This window comes from Pyxicephalus adspersus, chromosome 1, assembly GCF_032062135.1.
Source record: "Pyxicephalus adspersus chromosome 1, UCB_Pads_2.0, whole genome shotgun sequence".
NCBI lineage: Eukaryota > Metazoa > Chordata > Amphibia > Anura > Pyxicephalidae > Pyxicephalus > Pyxicephalus adspersus.
In genome coordinates this window covers 41,013,465-41,038,571 of record NC_092858.1, presented here as the reverse complement: position 1 = coordinate 41,038,571, position 25,107 = coordinate 41,013,465, and the positions used below count along the sequence as shown (strand labels likewise).

The 25,107-nt window shown below is 36.9% G+C and overlaps 1 protein-coding gene across 1 annotated transcript in view; it reads left to right on the top strand.

Annotated features, from left to right (window-relative positions):
• Positions 1-25,107, top strand: part of LRP1 (LDL receptor related protein 1) — a 181,681-nt gene that overhangs the window by 140,366 nt on the left and 16,208 nt on the right. The window contains exons 42-70 of the mRNA XM_072398352.1: positions 480-669; positions 1,436-1,640; positions 3,082-3,274; positions 4,304-4,426; positions 4,869-4,997; positions 6,336-6,455; positions 6,787-6,900; positions 7,985-8,134; positions 8,644-8,766; positions 9,364-9,480; positions 9,562-9,690; positions 10,257-10,379; positions 10,514-10,654; positions 11,195-11,382; positions 11,471-11,663; positions 12,769-12,854; positions 14,057-14,176; positions 14,469-14,656; positions 14,738-14,943; positions 15,401-15,589; positions 16,485-16,633; positions 17,488-17,581; positions 17,921-18,037; positions 18,717-18,836; positions 20,745-20,867; positions 21,650-21,775; positions 21,906-22,022; positions 23,195-23,301; positions 24,217-24,349. Coding sequence (XP_072254453.1) covers positions 480-669; positions 1,436-1,640; positions 3,082-3,274; positions 4,304-4,426; positions 4,869-4,997; positions 6,336-6,455; positions 6,787-6,900; positions 7,985-8,134; positions 8,644-8,766; positions 9,364-9,480; positions 9,562-9,690; positions 10,257-10,379; positions 10,514-10,654; positions 11,195-11,382; positions 11,471-11,663; positions 12,769-12,854; positions 14,057-14,176; positions 14,469-14,656; positions 14,738-14,943; positions 15,401-15,589; positions 16,485-16,633; positions 17,488-17,581; positions 17,921-18,037; positions 18,717-18,836; positions 20,745-20,867; positions 21,650-21,775; positions 21,906-22,022; positions 23,195-23,301; positions 24,217-24,349 — 4,113 coding nt within the window. The remainder of the gene's footprint in view (positions 1-479; positions 670-1,435; positions 1,641-3,081; positions 3,275-4,303; positions 4,427-4,868; positions 4,998-6,335; positions 6,456-6,786; positions 6,901-7,984; positions 8,135-8,643; positions 8,767-9,363; positions 9,481-9,561; positions 9,691-10,256; positions 10,380-10,513; positions 10,655-11,194; positions 11,383-11,470; positions 11,664-12,768; positions 12,855-14,056; positions 14,177-14,468; positions 14,657-14,737; positions 14,944-15,400; positions 15,590-16,484; positions 16,634-17,487; positions 17,582-17,920; positions 18,038-18,716; positions 18,837-20,744; positions 20,868-21,649; positions 21,776-21,905; positions 22,023-23,194; positions 23,302-24,216; positions 24,350-25,107) is intronic.

The window sequence follows — 25,107 nt, the reverse complement described above, 5'->3', positions numbered from 1 at the left end:
GATCAACTTCTACTGTAAACAGGACCTCCTGTAGAAAGATTATCCATCACTTCCTGTCCTCCTGACAATGTTTTACCAGGCAAGAATTAAAAAGATATATAAAAGTACATTGCTTTCTGCCAGTTTTTCCCTATGTTCTGTCCGGTTAAACTGTGACGGTAAGTGGGTGGAAGTTTCTCTACTGGGAGCCCTGGATACCAGTAAATACCTGACAGGGATTTATTCCGTAATCTAAAACTGAGGAAACAAAGTTTTGTCTGAGTTCACACTAGGAATATTTTATTTTGCATTGGATTGACTAACTTGCAGATTAAAAGGAAAACTGTGGGTGCTTTTGCGATTATTCAAAAGTGTTCACCAAGAAAAAGAAATGTTCCTAAAATAAAAAGTGTATTTTATACACAACAAATGAAATGCTTATGTCTATACTGAGGTTTTTACACTTTTCATACTGGGAATTTATCTTTTCATTACTACAGATGTTGGATCAGTGGAGGGCCTGGCCTATCATCGTGCATGGGACACTCTGTATTGGACCAGTTATACTACATCAACAATTACTCGCCATACTGTTGACCAAAGTCGTTTTGGGGCCTTTGAAAGGGAGACTGTAGTCACCATGTCAGGAGATGACCATCCACGGGCCTTTGCTCTGGACGAGTGTCAAAAGTAGGTGTTTGTTACTCTGTGCCTTTTGTTTTATGTTTTGGAAACGGGTCATCTTTGCTTTTCCACTTTTAAAAAAATGTTTTTGTACCTTTGACAGAGCTGTGTTTATTAAAAAAATCTATGTTGTCACTTCTCTCAAAAGCTGGGAAGCAGTGTTACTGATATTTTCACTGTGGGTGGTACATGGTAGGATGTACATGCATTACTTGAAGTAAATGTAAACCCTAACTAAATGACATTTATTTTGCCAAAGCTATGTGTATCATAGGTGATTCTGTACATGGTGGCTGCAGTGTTGGGTGCATAACATTTCTTAGGAAGGATTTTCAGGTTGTGACAACAGTGACTGTGCAATGTTCATTGGTATGTTCTATTGCTGTCTCTATGTGATGGCAGAATGACCATACAGAAGCACAATTATTAAACAGTGTTGTCACACTGTAACAGGAAGTGCCTGAACAAGTACCTTAATGTCAGGCATTATTTTAAAGAAAGATCTAAGTAGTTTGAAAAAAACTTTTAAAACCACATTAACATGGTAAACTGTCCGTTAGATTTTGAATGATTAGGTTTCCATACTTTATCATAGATTGGGTTTAAATGAGATACACAGGTATGGATGGTCCTAAGTTGTAATAAGTTTTTTTTTTATTTGTTCCTTACCTGACTTCAGTATGAATATCATGTTATTAACATGCACTGCCTATTCTCTGATTGAATATTACACAGACATCTTCATGATATTTCTGTATCTGTGTTTCTACAGCTTTATGTTCTGGACCAATTGGAATGAGAAGCATCCTAGCATTATGAGGGCTACACTATCTGGTGGTAATGTTCTTATCATAATTGACCGTGACATCCGCACACCCAATGGCCTTGCAATTGACCACAGGGCTGAGAAACTATACTTCTCTGATGCCACTCTTGACAAAATTGAGAGGTGTGAATATGATGGCACCAACAGACATGTGAGTTTTTTTTTTGTTTTGGCTTCAGACAATTTCAGTTACCCTCCTTCATTATGAGCAGGGTCAAATACACTTTTTCACTGGGCCTTCATGTGATTTAGATTTTATCTGACTATTTTTAAGTGTGTTAGTATAAAATATTTTTTTATATTAACTATCATAATTTTTGTGATAAAACACTGGCCTCATTTGTGGTTAATTATATATTCTCTAAGTTATGTACCCCAAGGTTCAGTATTGGGAAGTTTACCCATTTGGTTTGTTCTTTAATTATATACAATTTGATGGCACAAAGCTGTATTGTGGATTACCCTTCACACAGGGTGTTTCTACATTACAATCTGACCTGAACACGGGCTCATAAGGCAGCTTAAATATGCAAAGTTTGGTGACCAAAATAAAGTTTTGTAAACAAAATATCAAAGTTAGTAAAATACTTTGACATAACCGTAGACACCAGTGAGAATGCTCAAAATATGTTTTTCGGGCACCAGTTTACAGCAAGGCTGTAAAGGATGGTGGAACTACAGTGAAAGATTACTAAAGAAAAGGTTATAAAAGATATACTGTACAAATACCCTGGTAACTGCTATATATTCAGCAACTGTTGCACATAGGAAATCCATTGGAAACGTGTGTTAGCACATGTCCTTGTCACAACACTGCCATGTAGGTAGTCACTGAAAGAAAAGTTGTTTAATCTCCGGGCACAGAAATATTTATTTATTATAAGAGCTGTGAATATGTGAATAATCTTTCAAAAGAACTCTTTCTATCAGATTCAAATGATTTCTTAAGTAAATAAATGATTAAATCTGTATATTTACCCTGAATAATCCTCTGGATTTTAAGACCTATGCCCAATATCTTTTTCCCTTCACTCATACTACCAAACATGTCAACACCCTTGTATATTCTTAAGGCATTGTTACATTAGAGATACCAGTGATAGGGAAGTCTGTGATGATTTATTTCCATTTTTACATTTTTACCACTTGATAGACAGCATATGCAAATGTCATATAGTATAGTATAGCACTGCAAAGCTTTGTGGGCATGTGGGAAATTTACCATGTATACTAAAGTAAAAAGAGATTGTTTGTTTGTTTTTTGCCCTCAAAATGCCATTAGAAAAATAATTTTGATTTATACGCAGGTCACACCCAGTGGCATGTCCTGAAACTGCATTTGTCTCTGCTTTAACAGATCAGAACTTTACATGATGATACAGCATCATTTACTGATTGCCAACAATAATGCACAAAATATAATTTAAGAACAAATTACATATTATAACCAACTCAAATTACATTAACTTTGAAAAAGGAGGAAAAGATATACAGACTGAGCCCATATGATTTTTTTTCTTCTTTAGATAAGTTATTTGTGTATGGGATAAGTTTAAGCTCATGTGACAATGTGTTAATTTTTTTGTTTTTAGTGGATTTTAAAGTCCGACCCAGTTCACCCCTTTGGTCTAGCAGTATATGGAGACTACATCTTTTGGACAGACTGGGTACGCCGGGCAGTTCAGCGGGCAAACAAACATGACGGCTCAGATCTAAAACTTCTTAGAGGCGATATTCCTCAGCAACCAATGGGAATAATTGCTGTAGCCAATGATACAAACAGCTGTAAGTAGAATTTTATGTCACAATCCTCACAAATTTCATTGTATGGTAATTTACATAAAGAAGAGTTTGCATTAAAAATCAAGGTTTATTTAATGTATGTAGGCCTCTTCCGTGACTCCTAGGCAAAGAACATATAAACCGTTTTGTAAAATTTAGATAAATGGTAAGTACCACTCCAGATTGTCATTGCATCCCAGATGTTGCAACCTATTTCTATAAATAGAGAATATTAAAGACATGGTCTTTAATCATGGAATCATGGAATATTAAAGACTTGGTGACACATGAACTCCATGTCTGGTTACTATCCAAAAAATTGGATAGTAACCAGACATGGAGTTACTTTTGAGACTGGTTAGTCTCAAAAACAAATAATGTGGTATATCTAGCCCTGTAATATCGTAGTTACTATGCATGTGGTACTATTTTCTGGTTAAACAAAATTCTTGGATCTCTCAAATCCATGTCAGGTGTGTAAAGGTCAAGCTATCCAAATAATTACCAACACTGCCACTGCCACTGACATTGACATTACATACTACTTATTACCTGTTATTGTTCCAATTAATCAGTAACTAAACGTCAAACACAATCATGTCTAAAGTCTCATACAGAGGTGCAACTGTCACTGGAAATATATACAGTGATTTCTTCCAGTGACAGTAGAACTAATGAAAGCTGTACAATGATGATTTTTTTTCTGTATGGGAGGTGAGGACACCCTTTTCCATCCTCTCCAAGAAAATAAAGACGTTTTTAATATTATTTGTGTCATGACGGATTTGTCATGTTCAGTACAATTATTGAGAGTTACCCCCATAGTCACCAGAACACAATATTTGTGTCATGAGCATCTAAATAAATAAATATATCTGGAAGAAGCAGAACACTGAAAAGTACTACAGGTACCCGTATTATATTCTTCTAATTTTCTTTTATTTTTACATTGTTTTAGTATTTTTCTATAAATAATATCAATGCATTTTAGTAAATGTTTACTTGTTAGGCTAACATGTTACCCTTTATTAGGCGAGTTATCACCATGCAACAACAACAGCTTATGTCATGACCTGTGTCTTCTCACTGCTGATGGAAGGGTGAACTGCTCCTGCCGAGGAGATAGGATTCTACAAGATGACTTTACATGCAGAGGTATTTTTTGATTACAGACAGACCCTGTCGATTTATGCAGTTAGATTTAGATTGGTCACTGTTTGTGTTATCTCTTCTTTCTTAGGTTATTTAGAAAATGTTATAATGTAAGAGCATTGTAAATTGAGTTACAATGCATTTATTGTTGTACACATTGGGTATTGTGGTACACATTGTGTTGTTCTTTATTATAATTCTTGCAGCTAATATGAGAATAGGAAAATTGAATGAAAGGCACATTTTTCTGCTTGTCTGTGTGTGGTAATGAAAACCACAAGGCCCTACTGGCCATCTGTTGATAATATCTTAACATTTCCATATGTCAGCAAATTATAAAATAAATACAGCTGGAGTTTAAGAACTTTTAAATTCTCTGATACTGGAAGTTGATTTTTCTTCTATAACATTTCTTTTGTTTTTTTATGTATCTTCTGTTGATCAGCCCCAAACACTACTTGCAATCCTCATGATGAATTTGAATGTGGTAATGGTGACTGCATCAACTATAGCTTGACATGTGATACATTGGCCCACTGTAAGGACAAGGCAGATGAGAAACATTCCTACTGTGGTAAGTTAAAAAACTTTCTAAATCTTAGCAGGTCCAGGGCAAGAACCTTTAGACCCAATACCTTAAAAAGGTGGCTGATACTGTACATTGCATGCCATGACTTTGTCCTCTAACCCCAGCATATTGCTAGCACTAATTTACATTGTGAACTATGACTTGTGAACACACTAGCTCTTAGCTGTCTTCTAACAGTGATCAACAACAGGCCACAATTGCCTAACTTCTCTGTCAAAAAAAAAAAAACATGGCCTCCTCCAGCCTTTAATTGTAAGTGGAAATATGCCCCTTCTTAACAACGGACTAAAGCACTGGCACTCTTTGTACCTGTTTGTATTAACCAAAAAACAAAGAAATAATAAGCAACTCTTAAGTATATCAGTATCTTGCCAACATAGAGCTCCTAAATGCTTAATATTTTTAGAATTATACATGTGCAACCTCAATTTAATTTAATTTTTATGAAAAATACCTTTTTTTGTGTTGAGTGGAATTGCAATGTTTTTTTGTTGCCATTTGGGGGAATGTTTTCCAAATTATCTAATAGCATCCGGTATTAGTGTGAGCAGGCAAAGAGTGCAAATTGAAGAGACAGCAGAATAAATGCAGTCAGTTTATTAACTACCAATGCAGGATCACAGAGTTTAAGATGAATGAAAGAAAGAAAGGTTTTCAAGTTCAGGTTCAACAACTGATAGACAAAAGTAGAAAAATTAGGCAGAAGACAGCAGTAGATTGAGGAACATTGAAGTGGTCAGCAATAAGTCAATATTGGGAGGGCAAAGCGTGTTCAGTAAAGTATTCAAAGTCTGAGAAGCCAGTTAGGAATCTAAGGCATTTATTCAGCCAACATCAGTTCAGTGGATCAGTGTCCTGGGTTAGGAATAATGCTGGAACTGAACTTTAGGACTTTTGGATTTAAGCAAACTTGAACAGCTTTTCTTCTTACGCTAAAGCACATTGAAGGATGTGGCTATTGCAAGACCACCGTACCCCTGTACCAGCACGTTTGTCAAATGGGTGACAGTGGTCCACTAACATTTCAACAGACGGTCAATTTTAGCTGTTGAAAAGGGAGGGATGGAGGGGAATACCTGTTTTCAGCAAGAGATCTGAACCCTATGTCTACTTGGTACCATTTGCTTTTGAGGATTGGGGGACTTCATTTTGACTTGTTTCTTGCAGATAGCTGAGTTTTTAAAATGTACAGTATGTGTAAATTCAACAAATTCACCTCTCTTCATAAAAAAAGGCAACTAAATCACAAAGTCTTTTTTATTGTTTGTTGTATTGCAAGTATTAATGGAATGTTTTTTAATAGTGTTTCTTGTGTTTACATAGCTAATCGCCAGTGTAAGAAAGGTTTCCGTCACTGTCTAAATGGGCGATGCATCTCCACTGCTTACTGGTGTAATGGTCTGGATGATTGCGGTGACAACTCGGATGAGGTATCTTGCAATAGTAAGTATGTCCAGCTCCCTGATCTGATCTAGCTACAGCTCCACTCTTTTGTTTGACAAATAAACATTTTTAGAATCATATGTATTGTTTTAAACATTGTTTTTTTTTTCTTTTTTTTGTATCTATAGGATCAAGCAATATGCTTAAAACACTTTCTATATTAGTAAAAAATTAAATTATTATTTGTGGTCAGAGAAAATGCATATGTCAAGCATACTGGTCATTATACATATCAAAAAAAATAGATTTGCAGACATCTGGTGATTCTTGGGGCCTGCTTTATTGTACTGTACTATGTATGAGACCTGTTAAACCCTGCTGTCTCTTGCAGAAACCAGCTGTGCCCCTACAGAGTTCCGCTGCCGAGATGGAACCTGCATTGGAAACTCAAGCCGCTGTAACCAACTGATTGACTGTGACGATGCTTCTGATGAGATGAATTGCAGTAAGTCCACTGTTACCATGTGATTGTTGCGTGTCTTTAAAGCATAACTACAGGCACACAATTAATTAAAATGTTGAATACACATATTTAAACTCTCCCAGTGCCATTTGACACCACATCTTGGAGCAAGATTTTGTAGGTTGAATGATGCAGGTCATCTTTCGAAATAGAAGAAAAAGACTTGCAGGAGTCTGCTCCCGATTAAATGTAGTAATTTTAGTAAAACAACATAATTTAGTCTGTTAACACTGCCCAGCTCTAAGTATGTGGTGTCAGCACTGATTGCTTAATTTCTGATAGATTTCAGCCCTCTTCTCTTCCTTTCCCCTCTCCTTATCTCTTAGAGTCAAGGTATGTTCAGAAAATAGCAACAGCAGCTTTCTGCCCCACTAATCACCAGTTACCGGACAGTAAAAGAAGCGGCACACAACTTGTCTGTTAATTAGTTGTCTAGTCCTATCTGTATGCTTCTTGTACTGCTGCACACTTGGTTGGCTGCTCATTTCTCTCTGAGCTTTGCTTTACTGACTATACAGTAAACTGCAGGAGACAGATACCAAGTCAGATTCAGGAACATAAAGTGCTTGCATGAAAATTGTTTTTAATGACTACAAAGCTGAATTCATATGTGCCCTTTTTTATGCCTGGAATTCTGCTTTACCAGTTTTAATATATTGCATATGCCTTAATGTATTGCTTTTAAAGTGGAACTAAAGTCACACTTTAAACTTTACCAATTCAGGCAAGTGCTTATTGCAAAAAGTACAGGTGTTTGCCCCTTCCACAATAACATGTGTATATGCCTGATCGCACTGGAAATATGTGAAATGGAGTTTTCTAAGTAAACTGTTTTGTATGTGATTTTAGCAAAAAGACAACAGCAAACTTTATTATAATTGAACATATTTAGTTGATTCACTGTCATTTGGTGTGTTATATAATGTAGCACACCATAAAGCTATTGGGAAATAAAAAATACTTCTAGCATTCTCATATTTTAGATCCATTTAATTCTTTCCTTTGTTTGTCTACAGTGACATTGAGCTTAGCCTATTCTAATTTTTTCCTATTCCTAATTCCCCAGACATCACTGACTGCAGCAGTTTCTTCAAATTGGGAGTGAAAGGAACAACTTTTCAGAAATGTGAGAAGACCTCCTTGTGCTATGCATCCAGCTGGGTCTGCGATGGCTCAAATGACTGTGGTGACTTCACAGATGAGATGAACTGCCCAGGTAATGCTTTTATTTTGTGGAGCCATTCTATATTGCAGTAACTGCTAACGCAGATGGCTTTCCACTAAGACCTAATTTAACTTTGCATTAGTATTCCTATCTGTGTAAAGCCCTCCTCCCAAGCATTTTATATTCTCCAATGCATCCCACTGCTCTGTGGTTGCCACTTCAAAAAACCTAGTGTTAGTGTTTATGGGCAATGGGGGAACATGTGATCTCCACCAATAATTTATTTTTTGGCATTTTAATGCTACTAGAGTATGTTTGAGGCAGCTCTTAAGATGTGATTAGGGTGGAGTTAAAGTTGGGAAGAAGGGGTATTATAGAGAGATGGAGTGAACAGTAAGCTGGAGCGCAGAGTATGGTATTGTGAAAGGAGCTGGAGAGATGGGTACAGGTATAGGGTCTAACCAGTAATATCACCATTCCAATAATATAACTATTATGTATTTAAAAAAGAGGTTTTACAATAAGTTAAAAAGGATTCAAATGACATTTTTACCACTCAGGTATTCAGAAGTCAAAATGCTCAGTAAATTACTTTGCCTGTTCAAATGGACGCTGCATTCCTATGAGTTGGACTTGTGATAAAGAGAATGATTGTGATGATGGTGAAGACGAGAGTCACTGTGGTAAGTATCTGTTTTATGATAAGTCTGTCAATACATGATAAAGGAAGACCATAAATAAGTCTGAAAATCTTAGATTTAAATTACACATCGAATTCATTCAATGATAAACTTTGCCAAATTTTGCATTTAAATATGTAATTGAAGGAAACAAATAATGAGGGAAATATGAATACCATTGTGACCTTTCAGTAATAAAAGTTGCATTGCTGTTTCTAGTTTCAAAAAACTTAATAATTTATTCATCTGAGTATGAAGCCTAATTTCCCAATCTGAATAATTGTTCTGTGCATAGGTCATAAAGATATGCTTTAAGGCCATACTGTAAGATGTTTTCATGATTTGTTGTTCCCTGTGCAGTGTTTTAGATAGCCCACCCTTGCGCTGGCCATATATTGCCTCTGATCTGTGTTGCAGCATTCCTTCTCCTAACAGTAAGACTGTCCTTTCATGCTGACCCCAGATTGTGTCATCCTTATGGAAAGAAAAACTTTAAAAAAGGCTGTAAAAGAGAAAACATAATACTGTATATTCATAAAAAATACATAAGTCTTCTTTATTAGTTTATGGATCTGTCATTATATTTCTTTCTTTTCCCAGACAAGTTCTGTACATCCATGCAGTTTGAATGCAACAATCATCGTTGTATCTCTAAACACTGGGTGTGTGATGGCTCCGATGACTGTGGAGACAAATCCGATGAGGACGCCCGCTGTCGTAAGTTATCTACTTCACATTTTGTTTTTAGTGTACTCATTAGTTAATATCTGTAAATCTAAACACTTTTTTCTGTTCCAGAATCTGCCACTTGTAGCCCTGAATCCTACCAATGTCCCAGTACTAATGTCTGTGTCCCACGCCGGTGGCTCTGTGATGGAGATAAAGATTGTAGTGATGGGTCAGATGAGAGTGTCCAAGCTGGTTGTAGTAAGTAAAAACCTTATTATTCTAAATGGTAGTGACAGCTGGTGTATGTGTTTTGTCATTACGGGAGCTAAAAGCAAATCAATCTCTCTCTTTATTTTCCTTCAATGTGCCTAGTATTATGTTGACTTTTGATCTCTGACCAGTTGTCCCAAATTCCACTGTTTTAGTAAAAATGTTTAGGGGGCGTTGAAGGCACTCCTATTAGACAAGGAGCAGTGGTTCATAGCCCAGAAGTCAAGGCTCAAGTAACAAAATGAACATTAAAGGGTCTGTAGAATAGGTTTGCTAGATAATGCAAGTATGAAGGTGCACCATGATGTCAGGTATTTATCAGGATTCTTACTTTTAAATGTAAACTTGTAAATAGGTTCACTTTAAATTCAAATACATGAGCAAGGATTTTTACTTTTGTGATTGGTCTTAACCTGCAAATTATCTCATTGTTCTATAATTATTCCCTTTATGAAAAAAAAAACTATATATTATATTCAGTATTACATTAAATCATCTTACATAATATAATTATAACATTATATTTTGGATTTTTGTTAAATTCTCTTTTTTAGTTTTCAACAACACCTGTGACGCCAAGGAATTCATGTGTCAGAATCGGCAGTGTATCCCTAAGCAGTTTGTGTGTGACCATGATGCTGACTGTAGTGATGGCTCTGATGAATCTGCAGAGTGTGGTGAGTTATTTGTGACCATTGAATGTACCATGTATATAAGATTGCTACCAATACCTGCAGATTCATTTTATCTAAGTTATATATCTTTATTTATCTTTATTTATGTTTCTTGTTTTTTTTAATTTTCTGTACAGAATATCCCACATGTGGGCCTGATGAATTCCGTTGTGCCAATGGCCGCTGTTTACGTAACAAGCAATGGGAATGTGATGGCGAGTTTGATTGCCATGATAAATCAGATGAGGCTCCCAAAAATCCACGCTGTACAAGCACAGGTTAGACTGAAGTGATAGGGAAATATTACATGGGTATATATAACTTGGTGTTTCTCAAACCTTTATCTGTTCAATACCATTGTAATTTTGTCTTGAATTTTGTGGCCGCTCACAAATCAGAGCAAAATCTTTGTATAATACATACATCTGTTACCCTTACGGCATTAGTTTGTGCCACCGATGGGGGACAGGTCTTTAGCAGCCTGGATCCAGGTGAACCGCGTTGAATGGTGCTGGCCATCATTTGACTCAGAAGACTGAGGACATCTTGTGGCAGAAAAGAAGGACTTTTCTTAAAGCAGTTTTCCTAATTCATCAACACAAGTTGTCTGCTTTTACCTTTCTGTTAAAAGGCAAAACAGTCATCTGTATGCTTCATTAATATATCCTGTGCAGGACTTTCTGTGTGTATGGTACATGATATAATAAGTGCCTCTGGCCGTGCTATAATAAATCCATTTATATTATTCTTACACCACAAAGGAAGATGTTACATTTTTTTAACATTCTCTGCTAAATGGTTATGTTTTATCATTACAGAAGGCAAATGTAATGAGACATTTTACCAGTGTAAGAATGGCAAGTGTATCCCAGAGCATCTACTGTGTGACAATAACAATGACTGTGGTGATGGCTCAGATGAACGGAACTGTTTTGTCAATGAGTGTCTAAATAAGAGGATGAGTGGCTGCAGCCAGGAGTGCGAAGATCTCAAAATTGGTTACAAGGTACACATCCTGTTATGTTATATTTGTGTTACTATTTAACCAGCTGGGAGTTTCTTAATGCTATTGATGTTTCTTGTAACCCGTGCAGTGCAGATGCCGTCCTGGATTCCGGCTAAAGGATGATGGTAAAACTTGTGTGGACATTGATGAATGCACATCCACTTACCCCTGCAGCCAGAAGTGCATCAACACAATTGGTAGCTATCGCTGTCTCTGTGTGGAGGGCTATGAATTGAGACCTGATGACCCTACCAGCTGCAAGGTGGTTGGTTCTGCAGGAGGTGAGTCCACTATGAAAGTAAGCCTGTAAGCTGAATTTAATGATTGGTACGTGAAGATGGGGGGGAGGGGGATTGTTTTTAATTGCTCATTCCGACAATGGCTGCTTTGAAGAGCAGGTTTGGTAAATATAAGTTAGAATTTCATTTTATGGTAAAAGAAAGCCTTGAAAAGCATGCAATATTCCCAAATTCAAGCAATGACTCCAGAGATCGAACCATTTTTGCACTGCAAGAAGGTGATAAATAGTGTCAGGCAGTTGGAGTCTTAAACTACATGCACAGTTCAGATGATTGCCACCCAAAATAATTGATCATGTTCATATGGAGAGGACACTGTAGATACAGATACTATTCTCACAATGATACCTAAATATCCACTGCAAGCCACTGTGCTGCCTTGCCACGTTGTCCTTTTCTCTTTTATGACCCAATTTTGTAACTTTTTATACATTTTTTTTCTGTTCTCTATTTGTCTATGCCAGTGGTTGCCAATCTTATCAGACCTCTAAATGCATGGACCTAGGACCACTAAATGCATGGACTTAGGACCACGCATGCGCGGGGAGACATGTGTCACTTAGAGGGGAAGAAACTTCCCCCAGAGTGATGTCATAATGCCAGAACCCAAGAGTGGGCGGGTTGTGACCAGAGACAGAACCCACCCTGAGCCTACAATCTGTACGGTAGACGTAGTTTGTGGCCATGGCTGTGCCCCCCCCCAGCGGGTTCCTTCTCTTGACTGCGCTGGCGGGGTCGCACTGGCCAGAGCCATGGACCACCAAAATTTTCTTGTGAACTACACTGGTTGGCGACCGCTGGCCTATGCTACATTCCGAGGCCATTGCACATCTCGCACTGCCCTTTATTATCTCAAAAATTTCTACCCACTTTGTAGCCTTACAAAATACAGTACCAACTTCACTCTGCAGGTTAGACTCAGCCTCTTGTTGCTGATCTCCACCAGCAGAAGCACATCTTTACAGTTTGAGAGTGGATGATTCGGCTTATGTAAAAAAAACAAATTGTTCTTTTAAGCAGTTTGAGTATTTTTTTTCTATGAAAATTCACATTATGTTTAACGTGGTTTTTATTTTTATTTCCTTAGTTGAAGAACCATTCTTAATTTTTGCTAACCGGTACTACCTGCGCAAGCTGAGTTTGGGAGGCACAAATTACACACTAATAAAGCAGGTAAGACCTGAAAGGAGTCATCCTAATGGCAAAAATTTCATTTTTAGACCAACTAATGATTTTTAGACTGTACATACACAAATCCTTGAAACCACTCTGAGGTCATGCACCTCTTTCCCTTAATCCACCAGTGCCAGAAACTTCTGTCCTATTTTCTTAATGTACATATCAAAATAGTAAGGCCACACAATACTGATCCCTTGCAGACACACCAGCAATACACTCTTGAGAACTGCAAATAACCACTAACAGCGGGTGAAAAGTTTCAGTGGGGAGGACTTCCTTTTTTGTATGCAAGGAAGCAGTATTATTTTTGGATATTTTCATTTGTACATACCTAGGTAATTATCGGTGATCTTTTACCAGTAAAGAAATTTGATCAGGAACTAGGGATGACAAGCCTTATTGATTTAAACTTTTTGGACGTAAGCTAAGTCAGTCAGTGTTAACTATATTAATTCAGGACAGATTCCCTGGGGAGCTTTCAGTGTCAGTTTTGATGGAGAACTTTGCTCTAGCTGAGGGGTGTTGGAAAGTGGCCTTTGTGAATATTCCTTAGTGTGAGTAATAGTATAGATGTCTAGCACATTCTCCAGTGTTCTTGATTCACTACATGAAACCGAATGACTTTTGCCATCTTCAGTTTTGTGAAAGGCAGACCTAATACAATGTATGTGTATATATATTATATATATATATATATATATATATATATATATATATATTTTTTTTTTTTTTTTTACACTATAAACTTACGGTGCTGGTGTTCTTATTACCCTTTACTACTTCTATTTCATAAGTCCACATTGTCTTGATTACTGGTCTTCCCACACATAAACAAAAGACCTTGTGCCTGCTGTTCCCTTTATGTATCCAGCAAGTCTATTACCAATTTACCAATTTTTTGTTATCCCGTAACTCCAGTGATACTGTATTTTTGACTCACTATTATTCTTTACAGCTTTATTGTATAGCTACCTGGTGCTTTTCTGCTAGGTTGGAAACACTTGCAACAGATTTAAAATATCCATTACCCTTTTCTAGGTTTGGTGCCTCCATTAGACTTTTGTAGAAAATATTTCATCCTATGGTAATGCACTCCTTCTGCTAAAAAAGTTCAGGCAGATTTGTTATTTGTGTTATTAAAGTGCCACACTGATTGCTACCCCCAAGTTATCATACCAACTATTCTGTTTTTATAGGGTTTGAATAATGCTGTTGCATTAGACTTTGATTACCGAGAGGAGATGATATACTGGACTGATGTCACCACCCAGGGAAGCATGATCCGCCGCATGCATATCAATGGCAGCAATGTTCAGGTATTTATTGCGTGGTATAAACAATGAAGGACAAGTCAGTTGTGATCAAGATAGCGTAGTATATAAATATGTTAATAAATGTAGATTAAAAAATCTCAGTAATGTAACATAAATGAAACTGAATTAAAAATATGAATTAGTATAAATATCAGTTTCTTATCTGTGTCTAAAACTTTAGTGTCAGAACAATATATTTTGATGCTTTGTGTTATACTGCATAATGTTTCCCTTTGAATTTGTCTTTTGTGCTTTATTGTTTGAAAGACCATTAAGATCTACTTCTTTACCACAGGTTCTGCATCGTACTGGACTCAGCAATCCCGATGGACTGGCAGTGGACTGGGTGGGAGGTAACCTGTACTGGTGTGACAAAGGAAGGGACACTATTGAGGTTTCCAAACTAAATGGGGCTTATCGTACAGTGCTGGTGAACTCTGGTCTGAGAGAGCCACGTGCTTTGGTGGTAGATGTAAAACATGGGTAAGTTATTTCCTGTAATATATAAAGAATCAGCCGTTTGCATGCGAACACATTACTGACTGCCATGCTTTGTTTCCCCAGCTATCTATATTGGACAGACTGGGGAGACAACTCCTTGATTGGCAAGATTGGTATGGATGGCACCAACCGCAGTATCATCGTTGACAGCAAGATAACATGGCCCAATGGCTTAACACTGGACTATGTCAACAGCAGAATATACTGGGCTGATGCCAGAGAGGATTACATTCAGTTTGCCAATCTTGATGGTAGCAACCGGCACACAGGTAAATTGATTTGTGTTAAAGTATGACACTTGTTAAAAAATAGGTCTTGTGGTGCAATACAATTTGTAATTCCTCTCCAAGGATATATATTTATTATCTTGGTAACAAACATGTAGGAAAAGGTCAAAGCTGTCAAAAATCTCAGTGAAGCACCTTTCAACTGTTCCTTGCAGTGAAGGAAATAAATGTCATTATTTATAAGAATAGCTATCCTGCACCTTAAAATTTACTTTTATCGTTGACGATCACAACCTCATTTGCTAGTTGTTTCCAGTTGGCAACCATATATGCAGAATTACTCTTATGTTATTTTTGGTGACAATATGGTATTAGTTAAGTTTTTTTTTTAAACATAAAAAACATGATCTTTGGTTGCACATTTTAAAAAATGTAAGATTCTGCAGTTATTTATCCCTGTTCTTGGTCTTTATAAAGTTCACCTTTCCCTTCCTTGCAGTACTCAGCCAAGATATCCCACACATCTTTGCATTGACACTCTTTGAAGATTACATATATTGGACAGATTGGGAGACTAAGTCAATTAACCGAGCACACAAGACCACAGGAGCAAACAAGACCATGCTGATCAGCACTTTACATCGTCCTATGGACGTACACATTTACCACCTCTACCGACAGCCTGATGGTAAGTACTCTGGGGCTGTCCTTTCACTAGACATCTGCTTTATTTATGTGGAGTTGACATGTCATATGTAAACATGTATGTATACTCACTGGCCAGCAAGGGTATGGACATTTAAATGATACTTGGATAGAGCCAAATGTGTACCAATAACCTATTACCACACCTCTTCATTGCCACCAGCCTGAGCCATTGGCAAGAGGTGTGGGTGGGTCTGTAGAGGCATGCTTGGCATGCCAAATTTTTAACCTGCCATCTTCTTGAAATTTTGCTTGTCTTTGTGCTGCTGCTGTAATGCATCCTCTTGCATAATCCCCATCACTGTTGTAACAAGTATTTGGGCAGTTGTTGATTGCCAACAAGTCTGGCCTTCATTCTCAATTATGATCCAAGTGTTTTTTCCCACTCTATATTTTAGAGACTGTAATGCTTTCCAGCATATTTGTGCTTTATTTGAGCCTAGGTCACAGCACTGTTTTTTGAATTTCTGTGAACAGCAGAAAAATGTCTGCTGTTTGTGTTTCTTGGAGTAATATATACCAATACATTATATTTTACACAGCGACTATAAAAATCCCAACATAGTTTAATCCTGTAATTATAGTAAACTGCACAATATGTACTTTTATTAGGTTAAGCAACCATTGTAAGAATCTTCATATACTCAACACAAACCCATTTATTGCAGTGCAGTGATTACAATTCAATCTGTGAACTTTAGCTGATACTTATCCAGAGGTTTCTAACTTGGGGAAAATGGTTTTTATGGTGTCATGTTAGTGAGTAATACGAATGAGTGTTGTGATGCAGCACAGCGTATTTTGTTATGTTTGTAAATATTGCCACAGTATACAATATTAAGCATGTCTCATTTTAATGAACCTATCTTCCTGTTTAGTACCCAATCACCCCTGCAAAACTAACAATGGTGGATGCAGTAATCTGTGCCTTCTGTCACCTGAAGGAGGTTACAAGTGTGCTTGTCCAACTAACTTCTACCTTGGGGCTGATGGGAAGACCTGCGTCTCAAATTGTACTGCCAGCCAAGTAAGTAGATTTGGGGTTGATCATTCTCTGGGTTAAACATTATTAGTATAAAGTGTTAGGATAAGCTTTATCTGCAGAACACTGTATCATTTTTATTTATAGTAAACCTGTGCTTTGATGTAGGTAAAAGGAACACATTTGCTTTAATCTTCTTCCCCTCATCAACACACACTCACCTTTTCTTTACTCCTCTTACCTGTACAATTATCTGCTAGGAATGAAGCTATGCCCAGGTACTATCAGGTATTGAGGACAATGCAACTCCCTTTATCTGGCAGTGCTGGAGCAATCACCAAGTCCTAGCTCTGTTTTATGGCTCTTCATATGACAGCTGGTAATTAGCCAAAGCAGCTTACTCAGTGAAGGAAAAATAAGTATGTGCTTCTGGGGTAAAAAAAAATGAACCTTTTGCTTTTCCTTGCATGTAACCTTAACTATATTTTGGTTAATTTAAATTACCATTATACATATATTTTTCTTAACTGTATACACTTGGTTAACAAAAGTACAAGTGGCAGTGCATCAGTTTTTTATTGTAGAAAGCTGTTAACAGATGGTCATTACCATATCTACACAGGGATAGTGATAGATGGCATTGTATTTATATTGCTGTTCAGTTATTTTCTGAAAGCAGGCATTACAGATTACAGAATAATGAAGTATCAGCCAGTGGCAGTTGATAACATCCCTTTACAGAAATAATATTTTTTTCACATCTCTGAAATAATGTATAATTCCACATGTTTCTTTTGCCTTTACAGACTCAACAGTTCTGCCTCTGTTATGCTAATACCTTTCTTCTACTCGTCTCCATAACATAAGGCGTGTAATAATTATGTTGTTTCCTTTTTCAGTTTGTGTGTAAAAATGACAAATGCATTCCATTCTGGTGGAAGTGTGACACTGAGGATGACTGTGGGGACCGATCAGATGAGCCTGCTGACTGCCGTATGTATAACTTCTTTTTTCTGCCTTGTAGTTTGATTTAGTTTTACTTCATTAATTTATATCACAGATGCTCATTTTCTGTGAAGTGACCCATTGAAATTCTAAAACATTTTTGAAACAAAGCTTTTATTCAAATTCTGCTAGTAAACATCTCCACATAACTGACTCTTTTGAGTCATTCGTTTCTTAAGAGTAGCTGTGCTAAATTACTAAACATAATGTTGTAATTAAAATTGAGGTAAATAACTGTGAAAAAAGAAGGATCTTAAGCAGTTATCCATGTTCAGCTCAGAGTGAAATACATATATCTCTGTTAAAGTTTTTTTTGTTCTTCTTTAGCGGATTTCAAATGCCGCCCAGGACAGTTCCAATGCTCCACTGGAATCTGTACCAATCCTGCCTTCATCTGTGATGGTGACAATGACTGCCAGGACAACTCAGATGAAGCCAACTGCGGTGAGACTGTTAGCACAGTTGCATGATTGTCTTCTTTAGGATTTTGGAAACAAAGTTCTTTTTTATATGGATTTAGGACATTTATGTCCCCACTGCTTCCTTTAACTTATAAATACAGAACATACTGTTTGCATTCTATGTCTTTTACCTATAAATACAAGACATACTGCTCACACTCAATGTTCTATGTTCTGTGTCCTAATAAAAAGGTTTTAGTGTGTGTGTATGTGTGTATATATATATTTGTAAACACACACACACACAAAAGAACAAAAGCACTTTAAATTGCAGCTTACCAGTTCATAGATATGGTGAGTGCATTAGTTTTTTTATGTTTAAATGTCTGGCTCACAAGTCTTGAAATGCTATGCACAGTATGTGTGCAGATAGAAAATAACCTGCACCTGCTTGTATAGCTGTTCATGATTTGTAAAGATTTTTAACATTTTTTGAACTTAACACAATATAAAGTAATACTTCATGAAATATGGGGATTCTTTATAAATAGCCTATCAGCTGCTTGGATAATAAAGCTGATAAATTGGTAGATTTCTGGAGTACACTTCCACATTTCCCTCACCTGTGATTCTTACAACCACCAAACTTTTTATTACAAGAGTACATCATTTAGATACAAGCATTTCCATCATTATTTATTTTCCATTTCTGTTCCCTGTAGATATTCATGTGTGTCTGCCCAGCCAATTTAAGTGCACCAATACTAATCGCTGCATACCAGGTATCTTCCGCTGCAATGGTCAAGATAACTGCGGTGATGGAGATGATGAAAAGGATTGTCGTAAGTGTCTCTTGCTGATATCTCACATATTCCATAAATATCATTGCAGTTCAATTAAGTGATATTAGTGTCTATGCAGTGGTAAATTATTGTCCACCCTCCCTATGCATGGTATTCATATATAAATAATAGTACATTAGAGACATTTACTATGAATAAAAAGAGCTGTATTTTTTCTGCTTTTATTTTTTTTTATATATAAAAACGGTGGGGCTGTGCAATGAAAGATCAGTTGTGCTTGTGCACATATGCACATAATATTTTTGTACAACTTAAACCTCAATTGAACTTTCACTTATGACTTCTAATTACATTTCTGGTGCATGAAAACAAAAACTTTTCTTAAGGCTTTATAGTTTGTCTTGTTTTTGCAGCAGCTTCAGAGCAGACCCTTTACTTTCTTTGTTGAAGCAGTGGTTTCTCTGCAGTCCTTATATGCCCTTATACTAAGTCAGATCTGTATCTCCACAGTTGGAAAAGCTAATGTTTCATGCTAATTGTCTGGGTCTGACTTGGTAGACAATTTGTTAGGCCGCTGCTACCTCATAGAGGGCAAGGGTCCTGGTCTATAGCATATTGACTGACCATGTTTTAAAAGGGAACCTAGTTATGTAAATCTGGGTGCCAAATTGTGCTTATGCTTGAGATATCCTATCATCGAATGCTTTGGTATATTACTTCATAGGTTAATTTTATGCAAGGCATGTTCAGCATCAAAGTATTATTGACCTTTTGCTTCTATCTATTGGTCAGTTGTGTCTGTAAATTAAGGGTTAGGATTCAAACTTTAAGGGTCACGATGAATTTAATTATAAAGCCATACCCCCTGGCCAAGGTGTTTTCTAGAATTTCCTACTAACTATCCATGGTTTTTAAAGCTTTACTGGTTTAATAAATTGTTCTCTTAAAAAAAACCCCACAATAACTGTGCCACCTCTGCTTCCTGGCCTTAGAATCAAATAAAGCTTTAACTTATTTAATAACTTAATAGATATTTAACTTACAAGAAAAATATCAGTACTGCTGAAAATTGTTTGTAAATTGGTTAATCCATAATAAATTACACCCAATATGTATAGTGCAAACCTAGTTCTTGTTTCTTCATTACCAATTGTTTGTTACACATTTTACAAGAGGACATGGTGCCATCTACTGGGGTTTAGCTATCTAGCTTGGTATCTATCTAATCATTAGGTTCGTCAATAGGTAAAGATTTGGGCAAATCCCTTACCAGCATGTGAAGGCACATGAAGGTGGAATAGGGCTTTGGGGAAAGTCGTAGCTTTACTATCTCCCCCATCCCTTCAATGTATACTGATAGAGGAGACATACATTACGTGATGGGGACTGATTGCTAACTTTTAGTATAGACACTCTACCACTCACTGTTAACAAAAGACATCTAGAATAAAACCTATTAATATATAGAGTACTAACAATACCCAGGCTGGTACTGTTTCTTCATGTGCAATAATTCCTAAGCTAATATTAAAAAAATTGCCTCTGGATATTCTGGTTCTAACACTGTATGCAAAGCAGAGACATGGCTTTGTACTGTTCTTTGCCTTTATTACAAGAATTATAGGAATAGAAACCCTGTGGGTTCTGACTATATTTTCTATTTGATTTGATTCAAGCTTTATTGAATTTCTCCTGCAGTATTTTCTGTCTTTCATAGTGTTTAAGCAGAGTGCATTGGATTGTGTGTGAGAATATTAAATATATCTTTAACTCTTAGGTAGGTCTAATGAGTATTGTGCTGCATATCGCTTAGAGATTTATACCCAGTGCTGCATTTTTACCTCTAATTCAATGTACCCTTGATAATACTATTTTTCTCAGCATAATCTTCATTTGCATGAATTATCTGTATCATCTAAAATATTTTAATTCTTTATAATTTTCCAGCTGAAGTCACCTGCGCTCCAAATCAGTTCCAATGTGCCATTAACAAGAGATGTATCCCCCGAGTCTGGGTGTGTGACAGGGACAACGACTGTGTGGACGCATCTGATGAGCCCGATAACTGCAGTAAGGAACTTTCAGTAATTGAAACACAATTGAAAGCACCGCAACACAATACTGAAAAGGAAAATAAGGGGGTGGGATACAAAGAAAAAAATGAAACAGTTGCCTAAAGCCATCATTTAGGGTTTAAGAAAAAAAAAAAAACACGAGGAAGCTGGTTACTATGAGTAACAGTTCATAAAAAAAAGGTATTTGCATATAGTCTGCAATACACAGGCAATATTTCAAGTATCTCTTATAATAGTCCGCATGTGAAATAACCTCCTGTGCGATAATGAGCATCATAGGTGCTAGTTATCACTCACAGGCGTATTGAAAAAGCTCTTCTCCCTATATAAAATAGAATGCATCTTTCCTTATTCATGTACTCATGGGGGGAATAGCTGCAGTGGTTCAGGCAATTATGTGAGCATTGCCTATTGTTCTCGGTAAGTAATCTGTCCATTTTAACTGCAACCTATTTGTGAAATTGCCACTTTGTCATACACTTTTCATGAATATGTCTGATAATGAAGTTTCAATGCTTATAGTCTTTAGAACTCATATAGTGAGTGTATGTATCCAGTACTTCATTACATTGTGCTTCTAAATCAGGAGGGGGTGGTCCCAACGCAGCCAATCATAACAGCAGGAGCTGCAGCGTGTTGTTTTTGTTATACTGAATTGTTCTGATTTCAGCCCCTGGCATCAAGCTTTCAGCAGATATTAGAACACCTACAGGATATCTCTGTGTCACATTTTTTGTGGGGGGCTTTGTTGAGCTTTGTGCTTTCCTTGTTTTGCAGCTCAGATGACCTGTGGAGTGGATGAATTCCGGTGTAAAGACTCTGGAAGGTGCATCCCCGCACGCTGGAAATGTGATGGTGAAGATGACTGTGGAGATAGCTCAGATGAACCCAAAGAGGAATGCGGTATAATAATTTTGAATCACCAATAGTTTCATTGGATCTCTTTGCTAAAATTATTATTTTTCTTGTCTGGTTATAAATAGTTAAATACTGTAAATAGAGCTGATGTTTTCTTTATTTGTTTTTTTCTCAGATGAACGAACATGTGAACCTTATCAGTTCCGCTGCAAGAACAACCGCTGCGTCCCTGGCCGCTGGCAGTGTGACTATGACAATGATTGTGGAGACAACTCTGATGAGGAGACCTGCAGTATGTGCATCTTACTAGAATTAAATTGGCAATTACTGCTAAACCAGCTCAGTCATTCACTGTGTGAAGGGATTTATAAACATCAGTTACAAGCAGACACAATAGCCTTCTTACTAGACACTTCTAAGTAAATGACCTGATTGTTAAATCTGTATGTGGATATAGAGGTGTGGCAGTATCAACCAATCATGTCCATGCCTTTTGTTTCTGGTTTTTTTTTCCCACATATTAGGAATGATTTGATTGTGGCTAGCATGACTAATGCTTCTAATTTCTTTCCTGTCAATATGATATATAAAACCAGAGATCAGGTTTCTAAAAAGTTGCCATTTTCCTCCTGGTATTTCAGGTTCCATTGCTTTCTCACTGCATCACATGCACCCATTGTTGACACCTTGTTCATTAAATGTACTGTACAAAGCTGTCCATCTCTATTCACATCTGTCTGGAGTGTACAACTTTTGTTTCAGCATAGAATCTCACCTTTTGTTCTCACATATGTACTTGTGTTTGTTCCATTTCTCCTCATGTTATGTTTTTCTCCATTTTAACACTGTCTTCCCTGGGGGCATCCAGAGGTAGGTGCAGAACAATCTTTACGTATACACATAACTAACTATGCTGCTCCCTCTATGTCCCTTTGCTGTGTGCTTCCTGCCTTGCTCATTTACTCCTGGTGTATTGTGTCCCAAGCATGTCTACTGAAAAACCCAGAACAGGAAGAATAAATATACAGACAATAGCATAATTACGTCTGTTCAGATGTGATTTCTGATTTGTATACAGAAAGAATGATCTGTACTTTAAGAAGAGCTAAACTCCCAGGCTGAGTGCAGTTTGTGTGTTGGTGCAATGTGGTGCTACTCAATTTACATGGTAACCTAACTATGTGTATACATCAAGTACGTATCTAGATCAGATGTATGGACTGCCAATGTAATGAGATCACCCTGGTGTGAATTGGCCCGCAGTTAAACTAGAAGCTGAATGTTATATATCAAAAAACTGGGAATGAGAATCTTTCCTGAAAATTCTGTTGAATTTTTGTACTTATTCTTCGTTTTATAGTCGGAGTTACCAATACTGTTTTTATTTCATTTTTTAATAGATAAAGTCTTAACTGAATTTAAAATGGACCTTCTTACATTATTTTCTATTTGTTTATTTTTTAGCTCCACGGCCGTGTTCAGAAAGTGAATTTTCATGTGCCAATGGTCGCTGTATTGCTGGTAGATGGAAGTGTGATGGCGATCATGACTGCATTGATGGTTCAGATGAGGTAAGCACCTGTTTGCAACTATGCTGTATTAAGAGTAATACTGAGCCTGTCAGTGATGACCTCTCCTGAAAATGTTTATTATTTGGTTGCAATTGGCTTCAATACTATGGCCCTGATGTATTAAAGCTCCCCAAGGTTGCAGAAGGTACACTTTCATCAGTAAAGCTGGGTGATCCAGCAAACCTGGAATGGATTTCTTAAAGTCATTTGCTATTTGTTATTTGAATCACTGATCTGTGCTGATCATGATTTCCCAATTTAAAAGTTCATGCTTTGTGTTGGTCAGTGCCTAAGAAGGTGCTGAAGTTGAAGGATCAGAATGACCGCTAAGTAGCTCTCTCAGCACATGTTCTTTAGCCCCCCTAGCAGTAGTCCCTAGTCACACTCGAGGTCCCTTAAAACTTAAAAAAACCCACTTACCTTGTTCCGTTGGCATCCCCCGGCATCCTGCTGATCCCGGCAGGTCCTCGGGCAGTGTCCCCCCTCTTCGATCCTAAATATTGGACATATTTTGGTGAGTTTTGCCCAAGAATTATAGGCCTACAATGTAAAATAAATTTCCATGCAAAAAATGTAACGCTAGGGGGGGTTAACTTAACAATTTGCTAAATGCGGATGGAGCAGTTATCACAAAAATGATGGTGGGAAAGATCAGTGCAATAATATTTTCATTATTTTGTGACTGGCATTCTCTCAGAACTGTTTTAATGCTAAAGTTTGGCCTCCTGTTTTTTGGTTCACAATAATGACCAGTATAACCAAAATCTCAGTATTTTGGTTATGTTAAAGAGGCAAATAGATCGTATTACCACAAGGCCTCCCCAAATTATCATCATACTTCCAGATGTTTACTAATATTTTGTAATATCAAGGTTTTAACAGATTGACCATGTTCCCTTTTTTCCCTACATACAGAAAGATTGTGTACTGAGGTGTGAGCCCGACCAGTTCCAGTGTTCCAATGGACACTGTATTCCACACCGCTGGCACTGCGATGCTGATGCTGACTGTATGGATGGAAGTGATGAGATGAATTGCAGTACTAGGGGTAAGTGTGCTCCTGGTAATATTTTTATTTCAGTGTTGGATTTAGTAATGATTTTGTGAACCGCCTTAAACTAGGACTTAAGTGTGTTTTCCATGATAAATAATGCAACAAGAACCAACCCACGCTTAACATTGCATTCAGATACCTTTCCTATCCGTCTGTTACTTTCTTCATATTAACTTGTTATGTAAAAATACTTCTGTGTTATATATTTAAGAAAAATAAAATATGTGTCTGTACTTACATTCTGTAAAAAAAATGGTAATATGGTAATATAATAGGTTAAGGTTCCTGTTTCCAGTAAGATGATGTAGCCCTGTATTTGAATTCAGTTGTTCTGGCCACTATTTGAGCAGTGACCTCTGTAAAAATATTACTAATTTTATGATAATGTCACTAATTTTACTTCTGGGAGTTTTTTGGTCTCCCGGGTCCCTTGCATCTCTCACTAGTTCTCAGAGCCACTAGGGGGTATTACAGTATTGTTGGGAACAGCTCTCCAGTAAAAGAATAAAAGTAAAATAGCATTTTAATGTTAGTTGGAACAAGTAAAAATTTAAAATTTAAAAAACGGTGCAGTTGTATGTTGACTGTTCTATATTGTGTTGGTAATACAGATCTCTGTGATTGAGATTTATTTAATACATGTGATGATGACAAGCTCTCACATATTCAATAAAGTAATCCCCAAAATGTTATCAAGATAAAAGAAAGGATGTTTTATATCTCTAGTTTTGATACTTATCATGGGTGTATCT